The 19,775-nt window shown below is 44.7% G+C and overlaps 2 protein-coding genes across 4 annotated transcripts in view; one reads left to right on the forward strand and one right to left on the reverse strand.

Annotated features, from left to right (window-relative positions):
• Positions 1–6,233, reverse strand: part of LOC310915732 (BOS complex subunit NOMO1) — a 25,604-nt gene extending 19,371 nt beyond the window's left edge. Inside the window, exons 1-8 of one of the 2 annotated variants that reach the window (XM_083872832.1) lie at positions 4,531–4,671; positions 4,177–4,266; positions 2,871–2,916; positions 2,339–2,439; positions 2,109–2,215; positions 1,844–1,916; positions 1,177–1,329; positions 366–503 (exon numbers count right to left, since the gene is read on the reverse strand). In XM_083872832.1, the coding sequence (XP_083728958.1) occupies positions 366–503; positions 1,177–1,329; positions 1,844–1,916; positions 2,109–2,215; positions 2,339–2,439; positions 2,871–2,916; positions 4,177–4,266; positions 4,531–4,662 (840 nt within the window). In that variant the 5' untranslated portion in view covers positions 4,663–4,671. Of the gene's footprint in view, positions 1–365; positions 504–1,176; positions 1,330–1,843; positions 1,917–2,108; positions 2,216–2,338; positions 2,440–2,870; positions 2,917–4,176; positions 4,267–4,530; positions 4,672–6,169 lie in introns of those variants that run through there. The other variant, XM_083872833.1, reaches the window with a different exon arrangement.
• ABCC6 (ATP binding cassette subfamily C member 6) overlaps positions 5,761–19,775 on the forward strand; it is a 22,679-nt gene continuing 8,664 nt past the window's right edge. Inside the window, exons 1-20 of one of the 2 annotated variants that reach the window (XM_083872829.1) lie at positions 5,761–5,916; positions 6,352–6,528; positions 6,878–7,003; positions 7,628–7,765; positions 8,015–8,140; positions 8,719–8,780; positions 9,566–9,697; positions 9,931–10,143; positions 10,946–11,123; positions 11,557–11,718; positions 13,192–13,284; positions 13,682–13,885; positions 14,242–14,388; positions 15,106–15,193; positions 15,488–15,557; positions 16,455–16,581; positions 17,037–17,213; positions 17,665–17,832; positions 18,849–19,035; positions 19,417–19,480. In XM_083872829.1, the coding sequence (XP_083728955.1) occupies positions 5,884–5,916; positions 6,352–6,528; positions 6,878–7,003; positions 7,628–7,765; positions 8,015–8,140; positions 8,719–8,780; positions 9,566–9,697; positions 9,931–10,143; positions 10,946–11,123; positions 11,557–11,718; positions 13,192–13,284; positions 13,682–13,885; positions 14,242–14,388; positions 15,106–15,193; positions 15,488–15,557; positions 16,455–16,581; positions 17,037–17,213; positions 17,665–17,832; positions 18,849–19,035; positions 19,417–19,480 (2,672 nt within the window). In that variant the 5' untranslated portion in view covers positions 5,761–5,883. The remainder of the gene's footprint in view (positions 5,917–6,351; positions 6,529–6,877; positions 7,004–7,627; positions 7,766–8,014; positions 8,141–8,718; positions 8,781–9,565; positions 9,698–9,930; positions 10,144–10,945; positions 11,124–11,556; positions 11,719–13,191; positions 13,285–13,681; positions 13,886–14,241; positions 14,389–15,105; positions 15,194–15,487; positions 15,558–16,454; positions 16,582–17,036; positions 17,214–17,664; positions 17,833–18,848; positions 19,036–19,416; positions 19,481–19,775) is intronic. The other variant, XM_083872830.1, reaches the window with a different exon arrangement.

Here is a 19,775-nt window from a genome sequence, read left to right on the forward strand (position 1 = left end):
TAGAGGCAATATTTCAAGATTGATGGAAACTATGAAAGTATCAGAAAAGATGGAAAAGTAACCCCCTAGTCAGAATACAGCATATTTGGATGTGCAAAAGCTTAAGACTGTATGATTGCTAGAAGGATTAAAGGAATGAGAGAAGCCTGAATCCCATTTGTAGAGCACATAGACTGAGAATGCAGGACCATCACTCCAGGCAATACAGAGAACAATACAGATGCTCCCACACCATGCAGATGTAAGAAAGAGAATGGGAAGGAAACAGCTTAAAGGAGAGGAGGTGGCAATAACACACGTCCAGTTTAGAAAATGAAAATTAACAACCCACTGAATAGACAAGCAATGAATTTCTAGTCACTTACCACAGTGTACTTCCCACTTGGCAGAGAAAGAAAGCTGAAAGATCCATCTTCTTTTGATACAACATTGCACAAATAGGATAAAGACTCATCTCTTGATTGGAACCCATCCACAGGAGAAGTATTGCAGCCCACAACATCCTGTAGTAATAAATGCAATACAACTTTCTGTCTCAAAGAGAACACAGAAAGTAATTGGGGGGAGGGGGGATACAGGAGAGTTCAAAATACTCAACTGTGAATAAATGATGGGAAGTATAAAACCATTTTAGAGGCAAAGTTTGATGACATGGCTTAAAATTCATGTATAGGTAAAAGAGGACAACAACAAATAATCAACTTTATGGTAACAAGGACAGAACACTGGGAAATTCAACATCCCCAAAACTCTACCATGTGTCTTAACTGACTTCACTTCTGTGGACAGGGTTAACATTGCAGAACAGAGCTCAGCTCTACATGACCAAAAGTCTCACCTCATTTCTTAACACACTTGTAAGGTGGCAATAGAAACTGTTGAACTTTGTCTTCCCATCAAAAGGGCAAAGAGTAATTAAGATGTCAAGCTGAAGACAAATTACAGCTACTGTACAATGAATTTTGAAATAATTCCATGGAGGTCACGTTAGATTACAAGGGCCTTGTTGGGGGGGCAAAAAATCACACAAAAGAACCTAATGCAAAAATACAGTTTGAGAGGTTGTACAAGCCAGTGAAGCACAGATGAGTATCAGAGTAATATGAATCCAGAAGCTATTTGGCTCTTCTTATTTACAGCCATGCTGATATTGAAAAGGTACTGATCAATCATTACCTCTTTAGAGACTGAAGAAGAGAAAAGGAGAAACATGACCCCTTTCATGGGCTCTCCATCACTCCTCACAGACCCAGAGACGTTGTAGCCTGCAACAATCAAGGGGCTGGCAGCATAAGCGTTGGAACTTGTCACCCGCACCACGGTCTTCGACTGAAACACAGGAACAAACATTTTCATCAAAAGCAGCCTCAAGTCTCATTTACAGCACGTAAATTATAAACAGAGACTGCACATTCAACAACAGGAACAGAAGCCAGAGCAGCACAACTCAGAGGGGCCCCAGGCTACTCAAGACGCTAAAGCAAAGGTACTTTCTAAAACAGTATTTTTCCTGCTTCGCTGCTACAGGAAAATGATCAGGGTATAAGAGCTCCTCAAAAAACAAGCAGTCTGGGAGGGAAGGATTTGAGTTACATTATTATTGCAAAATGTACAGGATCAGAAGATGGAAAGCAAAAAGCTCATTTTCCAGTCCTTCCCTGGCTGGCTTCACTATCTCCAAACTGGGTCTGTACAAGGCAGTTTTTTGACTTCCTGAATTAGATGTAGAGAACTCCAGTAACTCTGCCCACCCACAAAGGCCCTTCCCCACACTAACTGATCCAGACAAGGTCTAGATCCATCCTCCCTAAACAGGCAAACCAGAACTTCTGTAGGTTCTAACCTCTTTCAACATCCAGGTAGGATGTGATGCAAAGATTTCATATTCGCCAGGAAGCACTTTAAAGAAAGCAAACCTGCAAGGCAAGAAAGGGATTATGTCTCTTCAGAAAAAGCCACAAACATTTGTTCACAGAAAAACAATTCAGACTCTATTCACTTGTTAGAAAAAATACTTCAGAACTCTTACAGTCCCAGTCAGTATGGCTGCACTGAAAGCACCTTGTGGAAATGAACAGATGAATTAAGTATGCACCACCCACACTCACTTTCCTCCTGGTTGAGTAATAGTTGCTTGTATGTTTATGTCACTGCCAGCATTTCTCAGTACAACCTGAACTCCAGCAGGACCTAATGTCTGACCTTTGCTGAGAACCTGTCAAAATAAAAAGAAACAGAAGTATAAATGAATGAAAATAACGTGTAGAGCTGAATCTGAATGTTTTTAAGAAGGTTGAATTAGCATAAGGTGGAATAAATAAAGACAAAGGAGTCTAACCTTTCCATTCACAGAAAATCCTGTGAACACAAAGTTAATATCACCTCCCTTTGTGCAAATGTCATTAATGCCATCCACATGGATGTCTACACTGGTTGGTTCTGGAAGAGAAGAACGATGAAACAGCACAATAGTTAGTGAGAGAGCAACCACAAAGAGACTCTGCTTCAGCTTTACACAAGTGTCACAGAAATGTATTCACTCAAGCGTGGCAAGGGCTCTGTAAGTCTTCCTCCAGTGAAATTAAAGCACCCCCAAATACTGATGCTGAAAATCTTTTTTCCCTCCTCCTGCTGCAGCCATTTTAGTCAAAACCCCACATTCCTTCAAATCATTTCAAGGGTTACTTTGTCAGTGTCTACCACCCAGCTTTACTTTCCCCTGGTACAGTAAGCACATTTTAGTTATTAAACCATGCAGTATGGCTTATAGTTTGGAAAAGTGCTCCATTTTCCCTGCCAGCTGCAAGTCAGAGATAAGTCCCACACTGCAGATACAGTGCCCTATTGTAAGAAGACATACAAGCACTTACCAAAACTCCACCCTAGGGGAGGCTCAATTTTAAGAATGAAATCCCCCTAAAAAATAAAAAAAAAGCAATAGCTGTCTTCATTGATCTCAATTCAATTCAGCTAAAGGATGAAAAAGTAAGTCAGAAAACAAGCATCATGCTGCAGAGGAGAACACAAGACTGGAGTGTACCATTCTCCACCTTCCTCCTTTCCTCCTGCTTGTGATACTTTGTTCAGAGAAGCAGAATCTACCATATCTACCCAGACAGGCGGGGATGCTGGGCTCACACCCAGCCAAGAGCAGAAATTAAGTATTACCATGTTTATCCTGCTTCCAGCACAAACCTGGCTCACAGTCAGGCAGCTCAGTGCTAGAAAGTGTTCAAATCTACCTCCACCTGCCCCAAGAGATGGGCTCTGAATCAGCCATTGATATTTCCACTGCCCAAACACGGGATAAGAAAATCCCAATCCTTTTAAAAGTTCTGATCCAAAAGGGATCGATCAATCAATCAAGGGATCCTCTTGTATCAGAGAGCACCACATGTGTTCTGCCACATATATCCTGAAGTGCATCCCTGAAGAGGCTCAAAGGCCTAAGAAGGAAATCACCAGAATCAGAAAGCATGTAACATTCTTAGATTGGGAATGATTTAGTAGCTGGACTAGATGATCTGTAAAGGTGCCCTCCAACCCAAACCATTTTGTGTTTCTACTTCTGAACCTTAAGCTAACTAGCTCCTTAAAAGAGCAAAACACCTTGACCATCAAAGAATATCTTGTATTTAATTTAATTTGAATGTAAACACCTTTCCAGTCTAAGTAGACATCAAATTACTGATACATTCTGAGCTTCCTGGATCATTATTTCCTTAAAACATTTTTAGTATTTGCAATTAACCATTCAGGTTATTTTCAATTCAGTTATATTGAAACACCTTCTCATACACATTTATTTCCATGCCTACAGGTAAAAAAAATCTGAAAGCTTTATCTGTACTCTGCAGAAGCCTGTACTTTTTGTGCAGTATTTGTACAGGTACAGCACACAGCTGCTGGCAGGAATTCAGGCTCCCAGTGCCACAGTCACTCCAACAAACAACACAAATGCAACACTGCAGCTACAGTTAGCTGACTTTTCTCTTAATAATTAGCGCTGGGAAATGAAGTCGTTGTATTCCAAAAAGAAACAGCTGAAACTTTGATCCAAACCAAACTAAACGATGTCCAGACTCAAAAGTTTCATGGGTGGGCGCTGCTCTGAGAATTAACCTGCCGGCAGATGGAGGTGGAGGAGAGGGGACAGCGCAGGTGTTTGTGTCTTACCTTGTCATACAGGGGAATCATGAAATACCCATTGTTCGGAGCACAGTCTGTCTGGTATTTCAGAGTACCGTGTTTTGTATATAACTTAATCTAAAAGAAGCAAACAAAAGAGACACAAAGGTATTTTTTTTAAAAGGCGAGGAGCACTGGAACCAGGCACTCTCTAACCCAGTGCTGTCACACAGCAGCAGCAGCCGTGCCGGGGGGCAGCAGGACACGGTTTATAGCCAGCAGGCTGAGGAGTGCCAGGGTAGAGAAGAGCCGCAGCTCCACCGCCACCTGTGAGCGCGGCCCGGGCGGCAGCGCTCGGCACGCCCGGCAGGCAGCCGGGGCCGGCGGGGCGGCGGCGCCCACCTCGATCAGGGAGTAGTTGATCTCCACGTCGGATTTGACGAAGCCGCCGCAGCCCACGACGATATCCTCGGAACCCTTGGCCAGGGCGCAGCACAGCGCGCAGAGCAGCGCGGCCGCCGCCCGGGGCCGCATCCCCTCACCTGGCCGGGCCGCCACTGCCCACAGCCAGCGCTGCCGGAAAGGCGGGCCCGGCCCGCCACAGCGCCCCCTGCCGGCCCGGAGGGCTCCGCCACCTGCCCGGGGACGCCCCGCTGGACACGCCCCGCTGGACACGCCCCCCGGATACGCCCCGCTGGACACGCCCCCCGGATACGCCCCGCTGGACACGCCCCCGCTGGACACGCCCCGACCCGGCCCTGCCCCATATCCCGGCCCCTATGCCGGCCCCCTATCCCGGTCCCGCCCCATATCCCGGCCCCCGATCCCGGCCCTGCCCCATATCCCAGCCCCATATCCCATCCTGGCCCCCTATGCCGGCCCCCTGTCCCGGCCCTGCCCCATATCCCAGCCCCATACCCCAGCCCGACCCCCTATCCCGACCCCCTATCTCGGTCCGGCCCCTTATCCCCGGCCCATATCCCAGTGATGCCTCCAGCCGGGATTATCTGCCCAGCTGCACCTTCGCACCCTTTGTAGGCGTAGCTGGTGCCAAATCACTTCGACAAAAGGAGCTGTCGTCTTCAACGTGTGTGTTCTCACCTTTCGCGAACGTGACTAAGGTCAGATAATTTCTACAACAGAAGCTGCTCAATAAAGAATTTTGTGTTTCAAGCATTGCGTCAAGTTATGTCAATATAAATATGCATCAGATAGGTGGAGATTATAGGTGGGCGTGTTCATGTAAATTTTTTGTATTAAAAAATATTGATGTTACCCCTGAATTTGTGGAAAGAATAAACAATGTCTGATGTCTAAAACACATTCTGTGTGTGCTGAGAGAGCTGCTGCTGTCACCGCCATGGCGGGGGCTCCGCCTCGGGCCGCGCTGCTCCCGCCGCCGGGGCCGGACTTTGGCCGCCGGGCCGGGCCGGGCCTCTCTCCGCTGCCGCTCCACGCCCGGCGGGATCGGGGCTCTACACAGCGAGGAAAGGCCGCCGGGCACCGGGCCGAGGGTCCCGGGCTGAGGGCACCGGGCCGAGGGCACCAGACGGAGGGTCCCGGGCCGAGGGCACCAGACGGAGGGTCCCGGGCTGAAGGCGCCGGGCTGAGGGCACCGGACTGAGAGCGCCGGGCTGAGGGCGCCGAGCTGAGGGCGCCGCACTGAGAGCGCCGGGCTGAGGGCACCGAGCTGAGGGAACCGGACTGAGGGCACTAGACGGAGGGTCCCGGCCGAGGGCACAGGACAGAGCGCCCATGGGTGCGGGCACGGCGCTGTGCGGGCCCCGGGTGAGGAGCGATGCGGCCGCGGCACCGAGCGCAGCCCCGGAGCCCCGCGGGCCGGGGGACGCTCGGGGGTCAGGGGGAGGCGGCCGGCGCTCCGCGGGGCGGGAGGGAGGTTGTGCTGCGGTCAGGGGCTGCTGTGGAGCGGACTTTGCCTCCCCGGGACGAGCGCTCGCCCCAAGGCCGAACAGACCGTTCAGCCGCAGTAAATGCGGTGAGCTGCGAGTGAGGACGCAGCCCGGACCCACTGCAGAAATACCTTTAAAAGGGCTCTAGTGAGTCTGTCAGTCCGGAGTCACATAGATTTCCATCCCCAAGGCTGATAAACTCCCGCCATAGTTTGCGAGTCATTATCTGCTTCCTCTTTCCGTCACGGGATTCCTGTCCCCAGCCTCCCTCTGCATCATGTACTGCTTCATTACTGCATTGTTTCTGTTCCAGGACTGGAACCAGACATGGCATGCAAACATCCCAGGGCTGACCTGGTGCTTCCAGAGCTCCATCATTGCCTGGATCCCTTGTGCCTATCTTTGGATCTCTTTTCCTTTCTACTACTGGTACCTCCGACACAGAAACAAAGGCTACATCAGGATGTCCCACATCTTCAAAGCCAAAATGGTATGGGTAAAGCATAGGGTTTCATCCAAACATTATCCCAGCTTTGATGCAGAGCTTAACTTTCCTAAATTGTTAATTCTTTCCTGCTGATCCATCTCGGTGTGGTTTTTGTATATTTACCAGCTCAGGTCAGTATAAATCAAGTAAGGTTTTAGGAAGGTATATTATAAGATCTTCTCTCCTCTGTACTTCCATTTGATTTCCTGACACTTCCCATAACATTCTCTATCCCAAACCTGATCTTCCATATCTCCAGTCTTACTGCCCAGGCAGCTTGGATCATTCAGTCTGGTGGATTGTTCCAGCATTTCAGTTCATTCCAGTGTGTGTTTTTTTGTCTCTGCCCCAGGCCCTTGGATTCATCCTGGTGATACTGTGTTTTTCTAACGTCTTCTTTATGGTGTGGGAGAAAAGCCAAGGAGTCCCACAGACCCCAGCCTCCTTCATTAGCCCTGCTGTGGTGGGAATCACAATGGTAATTCCTCCCTTGTTTGTCTTGCACATGGCCAAGCTTAGCCCTCCTGGGACAGAGCTTGTATTTCCTGTGGTTCTTGCTATCTCTGAGCACAAATTTGGCTGATGGGGAGTAGAAGGCTGGGGATGCACTTTGTGCCTCTCTGCTGTGTGACACACCAGGGGGTTGGAGTTGGGGCAGACCCTGTGGGCAGAGCACCTCTAGAAGCAGTTGAGGTTTCAGTAGGGTTTGGAAAGAGGTCTCACAACAATGAGACAAGATTTCAATTTCTCATAACCACAGTATGTGATTAAGTATGGTTTAGAATGAAATGTCTTTTCTGTTCATATAGTAAATTCCTATTCTTCTCTTTTGTCATTGTATCTTCATAGCCTAAATCCTTTCAGCCTGTTGGCCCAGCTGTAATTTTATTACTTGCCTTCTCTGTGGACATTCTTGAGTGCAAAATTGCACATACAGCTTTTCAATGTTGGCCTCTTAGGAACAATACTGCAACTCTGAGCATCTTGAAGTGTTTGGGCAAGAAGCTAACTGATTTTTCTCTCTTGTATTCATTAATTTGAAAACAATGTTTGGCATCCCATTACCAGGTATTTATTTGGACAAATTTGTACTTCCTCACAGGTCCTTGCCTTGTTCCTTACCCAAGCAGAAAGAATGATGGGCATCCAGTCTTCAGGGGTCCTATTGATTTACTGGCTGCTCTCATTTGCGGCTGCACTTGTGATGTTTAATTCCAAAATTCAGCATGCCCTGGATAGAGTAAGTGAGATCACATAGCTTTAATGTGCAGACTACAAAGTCTCTAAACACCAGGGCTGGTTTTGTCTCATTGACTGCAAGGGGGAGAATGAAATTCCTCTTTTAAAACATGTGCTGAGAAAAATGATTCATGACAGTTTATATTTGTGGTGGATGTTTATTTGCAGATGTAAAGTATAAGAAGCTCTTTCTCTGGCTGGTTAAACATGAAGGTTCTTACTTCATTTTCATCTATATTCTGTTCCTCAGGGCTTCCTGGAAGGCCATTTCCACCATGTTACAACTTTCCTTTATGCTGGTCTGGTGCTAGGAGAACTTGTATTATTCTGCTTTGTTGATCACCCTCCTTTCTTCTCTAAAGCTGACAACAGACCTGTAAGTATGAGGGTATGAGGTTGCTTTTCCTAATGCTTTGCTTCATTGCTGAAATAGGATTTTAAATATATGGGGATACACAGGCATGTGAGTATCTGGGTGATGTAAGATGTATCATTCTGTAAAAAATCTGAGTTTTAAAAGGCAACTGGCAGAATTTGGGATAACAATGCTCTGTCTCTTTGTGTAAGTTTTTCAGAATTAAAAACCTATCCATAGTCATGTTTCTTGTCACTGAAACCAGTGGATTCTATTGCCTCCCCTAGTGCTGCTCTCCTGTGCTGCAGTACTCTCTTGGTGGTATGAGTATGGAAAAGCTCTGTGCTTAAGGAAATAACTGTCTCTGGGTATGAAGAATTTCATTCTTTGTTCTTCCATCTGAGACATTATGCAAAGTCAAATTCTCCAAAGTCTCCCAATCCCACTGAGCCTCCACAATACACTTACTCTGGTTCAGTGAATGGGGAGGTGGGATAACTCTGGTTGCTTTTCCTGGGGAAGCACAGAAGTGAACTATATTCATCTGACACATGCCCTTTTCTATATAGAAATATCACACATGTTTTCTCTCCCATCAGAATCAGTGCCCAGAAGCCAGCAGCTCTTTTCTTTCCAAAATCACATACTGGTGGTTCTCTGGGTAAGAAAACAGAAGATGTGGTTTTGCTACAATATCAGAAAAAAAGCAGCAGCATCAGAGATCAGAGAGGGTGTAGATGGCAGCCAGTAGGAAATATCCCAGCCCCTGAATTAGCTTATGGAGTGAAGATTTAAATTATTTCTTTAAATTATTTATCTTGTGAGGTATTCTCACAAGATCAAATTATAAAAAAATAATTTACTTTTCTCAAAACAGTTTAAAATGCAAATTTGTGATTCTAGATAATTCTCTTCTGCCTCCCAGTGCCCTCCCAATCTTGAAATAGATCTCATCAATCTCAAAAAAATCACTGTACACCAACCACAGCCCTCTCTGCTTGCCAGACCTTGCTGTAACAAATGCTGGGAAAGGGGAAAACAGTGAAGAGGGCACAGGCCCAGTGTGCTGCTGAGCATTCAGAAGTAAAACAATTATATTCCTTAATATAATTCCACTGCAATCAGGTCTCATCTGCCTTTCATGAAGTCCAGAGAAAGTTAAACTGAACTTTCTTCTCCACTACCCAAGACTGTCAGAATGGACTAGAAATTAGGGCTGACTGGCAACTCCCCATTGTGCTGACAGAAGATAGCCCAAGGATTCAAAGCAAAACTGCTGTTCCTGGACACTCATGTTTATTGTGGGGCAGGACAGTCTTGAGCAGGGCTGATGTCAGTGCCTGTGTGCTCTCTGTGGTGCTCTGCCTTGATACCCCTGTGTTCTGGAAGTGTCACATACACCACAGATCCTGCTGTGCTCCCCTGACTGCAGTCTGTGTCCTCCAGGCTCCTCTGGAAAGGCTCTCAGCAGGCCCTGGGGGTGGATGACTTGTGGCCAGTGAGGAAACAGGACTCCTCTGAAGAAATTGTTGCCTGGGCAGAAAGAGAGTGGAAGAAGTGTCAGGGCAGAAGCCAGCAGTGAGTATTTGATCTGGAGAGCACATCATGGGCTCAGCTGGGCAGTTCTAGATGATCTATTCCACTTCTGGAAGCACAGAACTAACTTCCTGTGAGATGGGCCAGTTTTTGATGAGCTTTTTACACTGGGCATGGGATGAGACCCAGTGTGAGATATTTAGTGATTTTTTGAAGGTACAAAATTCCTAAGCTTTCTCCAGTTGTAGGTAACTTTCTCATTGTTTCTTCTTCAGGAAAATGGAGTCTACTACATTTAAAGAGGGTCAGAAAAGTGAAAGTGGCATAGCAGAAGCTGAAGAGACAGAGGCTCTACTGCAATCAAAGCACAGTCAGAGTGGGCCCTTACTGAGAACGTTTTGGAGCATGTTTGGAACTTACTTCCTTCTCAGCACTGTCTGCTTAGTTGTCTGTGATGTCTTCTTGTTCTCCACCCCGAAGGTACTGAGGTATGTGCACATTTATGATGCATTTCTGTCACATGTACAAGATTGCTGTGTTCATGAGCTCAGAGATGTGTCTGTCAGCACCCACACACACAAACAACGACCTTCTGAAATTTGCTGTGGCTGATGGAAGGAGCTCAGGTGTCATCTGTGCTAAACCCAAAGTCAGGAGGAAAAGACACAAAGCCACTGTGTGAAGCTGTGCACACTGTCTGCACTGCTGTGCTCCAGCAGTGGGAAGGACAGGATGCACCAAGCCATTTGACAGTTTCACTAGAACAGGAATTATTTGATGGTTCTCTATATCACATCACTTACCACTTGCTGTAGTCTTAAGGCTCCATGTTCTCTGGATGATAATAAATACGTCTTAAATGGCTTTGTTAGTTGATGAAATGGCTTTATTGGTACAACACCAACCTGCATTACATTATATTTTCATGGGCAAAATCCTTTCTTAGTCATTAAGATTAGGAGAAGTTCTGGAAACATCAATGACTCCCTTCGATTACAGCTACCACTCTGCATATTTCTGACAAATTCATGAAAATCAGGAACCATCCTTAACACTGAAAATTAGGTCTACCCAGAGAGGATGATGAGATCAGAGACTGCTTCAAAACCAAGAGTGGCTAGTTTTCAAAAATCAGGATATTATATGTTCCAAATCTTCTGCTATTAACTGACAAACCTCAGTCAGAGAGAAAACAGAAAAACCACCAATATTTCTGCCAGTTTGTTTTTGCCTGCCTGATATTTTATCCGTTCTGTGTGGACTCAGCATCATTTTGCTCCTGTCTTGCAGCCTTTTCCTGAAGTTCATTGAAGATGAGGCAGCCCCAAGCTGGCTTGGCTATTTCTATGCCTTCAGCATGTTCCTGCTGGGCTGTCTGCAGACTCTGTTTGAGCAACGCTACATGTACATGTGCCTTGTTTTGGGGCTGAGGCTGAGAACTGCAGTAACAGGGCTCGTGTACAGGAAGGTGAGGCTGCAGCTCCTTTTTTAGCTTTGCTTTTTTCTAGCCCTACCTCAGCAGAAATAATGTACATTTTTTTCATAGCAATGTCAGGGGAGATGATGTTAGTTTTAGGATGTAGATGTTCTTATTTATCTCTGAGCAGTACATGGCAGGTACATTTTTCAGAGTTTCCCTAAGAAAGAAAAGCCAAGAAAAGGAAGGAGCAAAAATCAACATGAACTTTCTTTCTTATATTGTAGATGATGGTTGGGGAAAAGGAGTAAATGCTTCATCTCAAAGTGAGGCCACATAGCCCAGGTAGCAGCATGGTTTCAACACCTGGGATTTTACATTTTTCTCCCTCTCTTTGTTCTCTATGAGGAAAAGAATGTTGTTTGATTTTTGGACCAAAGCTTTTGTTTGATGATGTCTTTTCTTTCTTCTCTGCCCTGTCTAGATCCTGGTTATGTCAAATGCCTCTAGGAAAGCAGCAACCACAGGTGAAATTGTCAATCTGGTATCTGTTGATGTGCAGAAGCTAATGGATCTGATTATCTATTTTAATGGGACCTGGCTGGCTCCCATTCGGATTGTCATCTGCTTTGTCTTCTTGTGGCAGGTAAAATATGACACTATTCATCAATTCTTTCTATTCTAAATATCAAAGGAAAAGGGAGGTTTCAAAATCCTACTTACTGGTTTGAATTACATGAAATTGCCGTGTTTTTCTTAGCTCTGTAGCATGGTGCATTCACTTTTCTTTCTGAAAGATATTTTTATTGATAATAGAATCCTTGTCTGATCCTTTAGTCCACCTTCTCACCTGTGTATTCAGCATTCAGTCCCTTTTAGGAGACTGAGTATGTGAGCTGACTGATAAACTTCTGCTTCAGATTTTCCTGTCACCTCTTTACAGCCAAAAGGTGGTGGCCCAGTGTAGGCTCAAAGTCCAGTTCCAGCTCCTTGGCATAGTCCCAGAACATAATGGGGAATGGTCTGAAATAGTAGCTTGACATACTTCATCCTGAAGCCTGACTACCACAAGAGCAGTGAAGGAGCTTGAAGCGAAGTTACATGCCATTCAGAAAGAGTGTTTGGATTTCATAGGTATCGAGGAGTTTAGCAAGGAGAGAGCAAAACCTGAATTAGGAATAATGGATGGTAATCTAAGAGATCCATTTCTAATTAATGTATGACATTTCCTCAGCAATACAGAGACCTGTTGTTTAGTCCCTGTTTTAGGCAAATGGAAGTATGAGCAGTATAGAGACAGGTGATTCACAGGAGCTTTCCAGAGGCCTCTGAGGCCTTCCTTTACTCCCCAGGATGGATTGTGCCTTGTGCCTGTGAAAAACAGTAGCCACGGTACAGGCTGGTGAGAAGTCATCATCCCTTTCCTAGTGATGTTGCCAAGTTGAATGTGGTCGGAGCATAATTCCACTTTCTTTGCTGGTGTTCCCAGACATTTGTGCAGACAATACCTGTAACTCTGTGTGTCCACCAGCACCCCCCTCTCCAGCCATCCCCAGGGAGATGGAACTAACCCATGAGAAGCAAGTGTTGATACATAATTGTTATGAACGCTGGGATCCCAGAGCTGGGATCTGTCCCAAGATAATGACACAGGATAACGCCACCATTTCATCTCACGCAGACAAAGCCGGGTGATTTATACTGCAAGAACACTTTGTTGAGGGTTTGGGTTTGTTCGTTGAGGAAAACCTGGTGCTGTCTGGGGTCACTTACCCCGTGCAGCCACAAGATGTCCTTCTGAACGCGCCCAGGGAGAGCCGGGCACGGCTCGGACTGCCGGGAGAGCAATGCGTGCCTCTGCATCGCCCTCCGAGTTCCTAACAAGGCAGCGGATAAATTCAGCACAGCCTGATGACAGCAGTTATCCCGCTTGCAGAGTGAACAATCCGCAGTGCTGAGGAGCACAGCTCCCAGGAAAGGCAAAGGCAAGATTAGAGTAAAGGCTTAGCCGAGGAATGTAATGCACAAGTTCAAATAAGAGGGAGGATAAACAAGGGAAGGAAAAACTCTTTCTAGTCATCACCAGAAGTTCCATCACTTTTCTTTTGTCTCCTGGCAGCTTCTAGGGCCATCTGCCTTGACTGCAGTTGCTGTTTTTCTTTTTCTTTTGCCTCTGAATTTTGTGATCACCAAGAAGAGGAGTCAGTTTCAGGTACATTTTGCTTCATAAAAATGAAATGGTTTACTGAGTTACATAATTACTTATATTTATTATTCATGCTTACCATGTCTGTCTGAAGTAACATAGGAAGATTTGAAGCCTGCAAAGTTTCTTGAAATTTAAAGTAAGCTCTTCCATGTTCAGCCTTTTACTGTGTTTGCCCTACTTTTCTGTTGTTTTTATGTACTGCCAGTAAAAATAAAGCTCTGAAGATGAAAAGTAAAATCTTTCCCAGCCTGGAAGATTCATAAGCAAAACACTATACACAGCTCAACTGCAGGGAAATTTATTCAGGACTTGGAGGCAGGAATAAGGTATTTTTCTTCAGAATAATTGCACCATTAAACATTCAACCTATTAAATGATAAAACTCAAACTTTTATTACAGGAAACCCAGATGAAACATAAGGATGAGAGGGCCAAACTCACCAATGCCATTCTCAGTAACATTAAAGTAATCAAATTGTATGGCTGGGAGAAAACCTTCATGGACAAACTGCTTGGAATTCGAAAGCAAGAACTTCAGGCCTTAAAAAGATCTCAGATTCTCTTCTCAGCATCCCTAGTTTCTTTCCATTCATCAACTTTCCTGGTGAGTGGATCACCTTCCTAAATAAAACATGTGCTGTTACTTCCATTTTTCTTTGTCCTCCTTCCTGGACAGATTTTTCCTATGGAAAGCTGAAGATTATATCTGCCTGGAGGAGCTGGAGGTCACAGGAGTTTCTGTGGCTGCTGCACCAAAACCTCCTTAAAGCAGAACAAACATCCAATGATCTAACTTGGTTGTGTCACCAGCACACCAGAGCTTTGCCTGTGGTACCTGCAGGACAGGCTCCTAGGGGTGATAGCCTGGGTTTAACCAAATGGGTCTCAGAGTCTTGAAGGGCCTGTCACCCTTGAACCATTCTGAATCAAGTGGTTTGCTTGTCCTTTGCTCCCTTTCAGATCACATTTGTCATGTTTGCTGTGTACACCCTGGTGGACAACACACACGTGCTGGATGCTGAGAAGGCCTTTGTGTCCTTAACTCTGATCAACATCCTCAACACTGCCCACTCCTTCCTGCCCTTCTCCATCAATGCTGCTGTCCAGGTGAACTGCAGGCCCTGCTCCTCTTCCTTTGGCCATAAGGGGTTTTTTTTAATATATCCCCATTAACAGCTAAAGGCAGGGATTTCTTAGGGCTCTGCACATCAGCTGTTTAATTGCCGCTGTGAAACGGTGAAGTGAAAGGGCTTGCAGCTAAAGGTGCTCTGTGGCATTGCTTTTTAGAAAGGCTCCTTTATACTGCCAAAATAGTCAACAAGAATAACTCCTAAGCCTTTTGTAGCTCAGTACAAGCACCATAAGATCTCAGAGGGGCTTCCAGTTCTGTTTTTAATCACAGAAATCAGAATAGGTGGAGCAAAATCTCCATAGGGAAGATCCTGCTAATCCAGACCAGAGAGAAAAGCAATTCATTGTTCAGTAAGAAATTGGAAAATTAATTTCCCTCTTACACTCCAGGACTGTCACAGGTCTTCATGTACAGAAGCAATCACTGGAAAGATTGCAGGAAGAATTGGATGAAAAAGTCCCAATTTCACTGAACCAGAAGCACAGGGAAGGACATGGGGGTTTTCCTAAGCTAAGTGGAAATAAAGGCAGGTAGCACAAGGAGGAGCTGCCTTTGGCCATCTAAGCCTACAGCATCTGCAGCATAGCACTAGTCAGTATTCTAAGTGGGTCTTCAAGCTGAGTCTTCACTTTGGGGTTTTGCTCCCTTTCTACTCTAAATCTTATTTTCTTCTCTGTGCTGCTTCATTTCAGGCCAAAGTTTCCTTAAACCGGTTGGCAGCTTTTCTGAGTCTGGAAGAGCTGAATCCTGAGAGCTCAAGCAGAAACATTTCTGGATGTGGTGAGCTTTTATGTTAGCACTTTTGTCTTATAAGAGGAATAATTTCCATTGTTCAGCTTCTAAGGCTGTATACCATAGTGATGAGAAAAATATTTGCCCCTTACTGTCACTTTATCTCTCTGGCCCCATTATTTCTTACAGTGAAATCTAATCTGGTAATTTACCCCTTCTTTTCATAATAAAGGTTGATTTTCTGTAACATAAATACACACTGAAACATAAAATCACATAAATTGGGACATTTCTGTAGCTATCTTTGCATTTACAAGTGGTCTGCCTCTCTTCATATTTTAGTACAGGCAAGTATCACCATAAGAAATGGGACTTTTTGCTGGAGCAAAGGAACTTCTCCTTGTCTTAGAAGGTACAGACTTACCCTTGGTCATCTCTCAATACTGTAGGTCAGGCTGTATGAACTAATTCCTCAGGGCCTAAGTGAAACCAGGGTGGAATATCCAGAGGCTTCTGACTTTGCTTCATATTCAGTGTTGAATTCTGAAAATTATAAAATCAGATTAGACATAACTTTGCTTTTATGTTGAGGAGCACATAAATGGGAGGGTGCCTGTATCTGGATGTTGCCTTATTATATGGAGACTGTTTTCTTTATACAATTTTCTTGCCCAAATATGAAATTACAGTGATTTAAAGCAAAAAAAAAAAAGTAGAACAGATGGAATGCATGCTTATTTCAAAAGGCATTGACATTCTAGAAAAGAACACCTTTGAAAAGTTCTGATGTTCAGGAATGTTCTATATGCAGCCCTTTGGGCTGGCCTGTCTTCAGAGTGGGGATCTGGGTATGAAAGTCAGAGGGGATATGGATGAAGATCTGGGTATGAAAGTCAGAGGGGATATGGATGAAGATCTGGGTATGAAAGTCAGAGAGGATGTGGATGAAGATCTGGGTATGAAAGTCAGAGAGGATGCGGATGAAGATCTGGGTATGAAAGTCAGATGGGGATGTGAGTGAAGATCTGGGTATGAAAGTCAGAGAGGATGTGGATGAAGATCTGGGTATGAAAGTCAGGGGGGATGTGGTTGAAGATCTGGGTATGAAAGTCAGGGGGGATGTGGTTGAAGATCTGGGTATGAAAGTCAGGGGGGATGTGGTTGGAGGAGTCTGAAGGGATGAAATCAGCGGATTTACTCGATACATACCCAACAATAGCACGGATTTTGATAACGATTACAATTATTTATTCCAACCATTTTCTTTTCAGAAAGTGTATGTAAAACGTGGCTGCTCTTTTCCCCACAGCATAGAGCTCAGCGTGCCCCAGGGCTCCCTGCTGGCTGTGGTGGGGCAGGTGGGGGCAGGCAAGTCCTCCCTGCTGGCAGCACTGCTGGGTGAGCTGCAGACCACGGATGGCTCTGTCACTGTCAAGGTGAATTTTCCCTTCAGCACTTGCTTCTATCACTTGGCTGCTTCCAGGAACTGTAAGGTACTAAGTACTGCATCAGGTACTTGAGGAAAAGCCATTTACAGCTGAATTTTAACACAGGCTGTATGTATCAGTCTACATTTAATTACCTGAAGGTGCTGCTGACCTCTCAGATGAGCCTGAACTTTGGGAATAGGAGCTGGAATACTACTTCAAAGATCCAGTTCTATTTCCCCCCTCTGACAGTGAGCTGAAGTGTCATCTAGGTAAATTGCATCCTGTACTTGCACCTCTCTTTACTCTCCTGTAAGGTAATAACAGTGCAGGCTCATATTTTGCAAAGCCTTCTGAGAACTGTGAGATTTCCATAACTGAGAGAGCTTTTCTTCAAAGATGGGTTGTCACAGTGTCAAGTGGAGCTTATGGAAAAGTTTGCTAATATTCTTCCACTTCTATAGGACACTGCAGCTTATGTCCCCCAGCAAGCTTGGGTTCTAAATGCTTCAGTGGAAGATAATATTCTGTTTGGGAAAGAGATGGATGAAACGTGGTTCAATAGAGTGACAGAGGCTTGTGCACTGCACCCTGATTTGGAGACCTTTCCTGCAGGGCAGAAGAGTGAAATAGGAGAAAAGGTACTGCCTTGGGGTTTGTGTTTTGGCCAACTTTTCCCTCAGTAGCTACAACTTCAGGTGTCCTGCTTAAAACATCTGTCCCTGACTAACTACAACTTTGGGAGCTGTGATGAAAACATAAAAAAACTAAACTCACAAGAGGCAAGTGCTCAGGACTTTCTGGAAAGTTGGGCCATGATGTAATTTAATTTAAGCCACCTTCTGACAGATTAACCAGAGACATGAGAGATGTTTAAGACAAAAATAAACACATCCAGGTAATTCTTGGGTGCTCTTTTGCAAGAGAGAGGAGTTGTTTCAAGAGACTCTGCCTCTGCAAGAGCCTTATGGGGAGGGAGGGAGGGGTATTGATTTAAAAATGAGGAAGTCATAAAGCCTCAGTGTAAAAGGGAGTCAGCAGTTGGGAGATATGCTGTAGCTTTGGAATAAACAGAGCCAATCTATTTTGCAGGGAATCAACCTGTCTGGAGGGCAGAAGCAGAGGATGAGCCTTGCCAGGGCCGTGTACCAGAAGGCCTCGATTTACCTGCTCGATGATCCCCTGGCAGCTGTTGATGCCCACGTTGGGCAGCACATTTTTGAACATGTCCTTGGACCCAGTGGTTTACTGAAGGACAAGGTGTGCCATGAACCTGAACTGTAAACAGCTGCACAATGTCTCTAGTTAGCAGAGCCCTCACAATGTTTCTAGTAGGGTGGGTTGCTCAGTTTATCAAAGGCTCACAGATGCTCATTTACAGTGGCAGCAGGGGATGGGGAACCTCTGCAGGCCACACTGCACCTGCAAGTCCTGCAGGGAGTCTCACCCAGGAGGAGGAAAGTTGTCTTTATCCTCATGCAAACAACATGCCTGGTGCCAGCCTTATTCCACAGCAAGTTTACAGTTCTTTTCTTCTTTTTACAGTTCTTCTGTTAACATCCTTCCCTCCTTTTGAAATTTACTTCTAGCATAGTTCAGAAGAGCTGCCTGATCTTTTCCAAATTCTATCACCATGAATCACCATGATGTCTAATCCCATTACTTCTGGATAGTTCAGTGGCACCTTTACAGTTTTCATCACTTAAACACTTCTCCATTCTTTTCGCATTGGTTGTGTTTTGTTTTTCCTTGGTATTCCTCTGCTGTCAAGCAACCTGGATAATAAACAAGGTTACATGAGAAGGGATGCTGGGGCAGCTCTATTGGATTCATATTATAAATTGCATAAAAACACTTGATTCAGTTTCATATGACAGAAGGAAAACAGGAAAAAGGCAATTTCTTGCATTGGAAAGTCCAAATAAAACAAACATATCTGATTATAAATACCTTTCTCTCCATGAGGACTGGTTGCAAGTATCAGAATATAATTATTGTATTGAAACACAATGACTGGCTAAGAAGAATGTATCAGACTTAAGGTGTACTTGATTGTTATTAGAAATGCAGAATATGCCAATTTATCTAGGGAAAAATTACTTTTCTTATGTCCTTTCCTCCCATTATCTGAACAAATATGCTCAGAAATGTAAGTAAAAGGAAATGCCCTTTAATTCCATTCAGGCTGATGAATTTTTGAGGCCTAGATTTGATCCTGAAATACTGATACCAGTACTGCCAGCAGAACAATTGTAACTGTTCCCTCTTTATTCAAGCAGACTCGTGTGCTGGTGACTCACACAGTTAACATTTTGCCTCAAGTGGACAACATTGTTTTCCTGGTGGATGGAATGATCTCAGAAACTGGTTCCTACCAAGAACTTCTACAGAGAAATGGGGCCTTTGCAGAATTTCTTCGTTCACACGTTTCTGCAGAGGAGAAGCCACGTGCTGGTTTTCCAGGTAACCCAGAGGGGTTGGAATCATTCTTCCTCTAGGTCTATCAGTCAGTTGTTCCCTCCATATCACATCTGTTTGATTATGGACATTTAAAGCAGAGATCCAGTCACAGTAAAGTGTTGCTTGGTGTGAGGAAAAATACACCTATCAAATGAGCTGACTCATCACCTCAAAACTGCTTTCTGAATCCATAGTAGTAGACAATAATCATGCAGTAAACTAATACCCACTATATCTGGTATTCTTCAAGCCTCACCTTGATACTTCTACCTTTAGAAACAATTTTTTAAATGAATCTTTCCTCTGTATTACCTGTACTTTCAAAGGCTGTGTAGGACAAAACAGGATTCTGAAGCATTTAGAAAAAATACATTTATTTCACAGTTATGGGAGACACCAAAGGCACTGTCACCACTGGAAATGGTCCATCTCAGAAGAAACCCCTCAGGTAAGCTTAAAGCAGACTCAGACACTGAAGAATTGACTCCAAAAGCCCACACAAGCCTACATGGAGGCTCTTACTGAGGATGATACAGGTTTGGGATTGAGCTGTAAATTAATAACAAGAGCAAACAAGCAAAACTGAGGAATAGGTAAAAACCTGCTCCTGAATGTGGAAGTTGACTGACATTTCTTCTGTATTTCACAAGGAGGCAGAACAGAGCTCAGGTACAGGCTTCTTGCTACATTTGGTTGCTGATCACTTCCCTGTGGGGCTGTGAGGTCAGACTCATAAACGAGCC

Source organism: Zosterops lateralis, assembly GCF_965231275.1.
Source record: "Zosterops lateralis genome assembly, chromosome: 15".
NCBI classification, from domain to species: Eukaryota; Metazoa; Chordata; class Aves; order Passeriformes; family Zosteropidae; genus Zosterops; species Zosterops lateralis.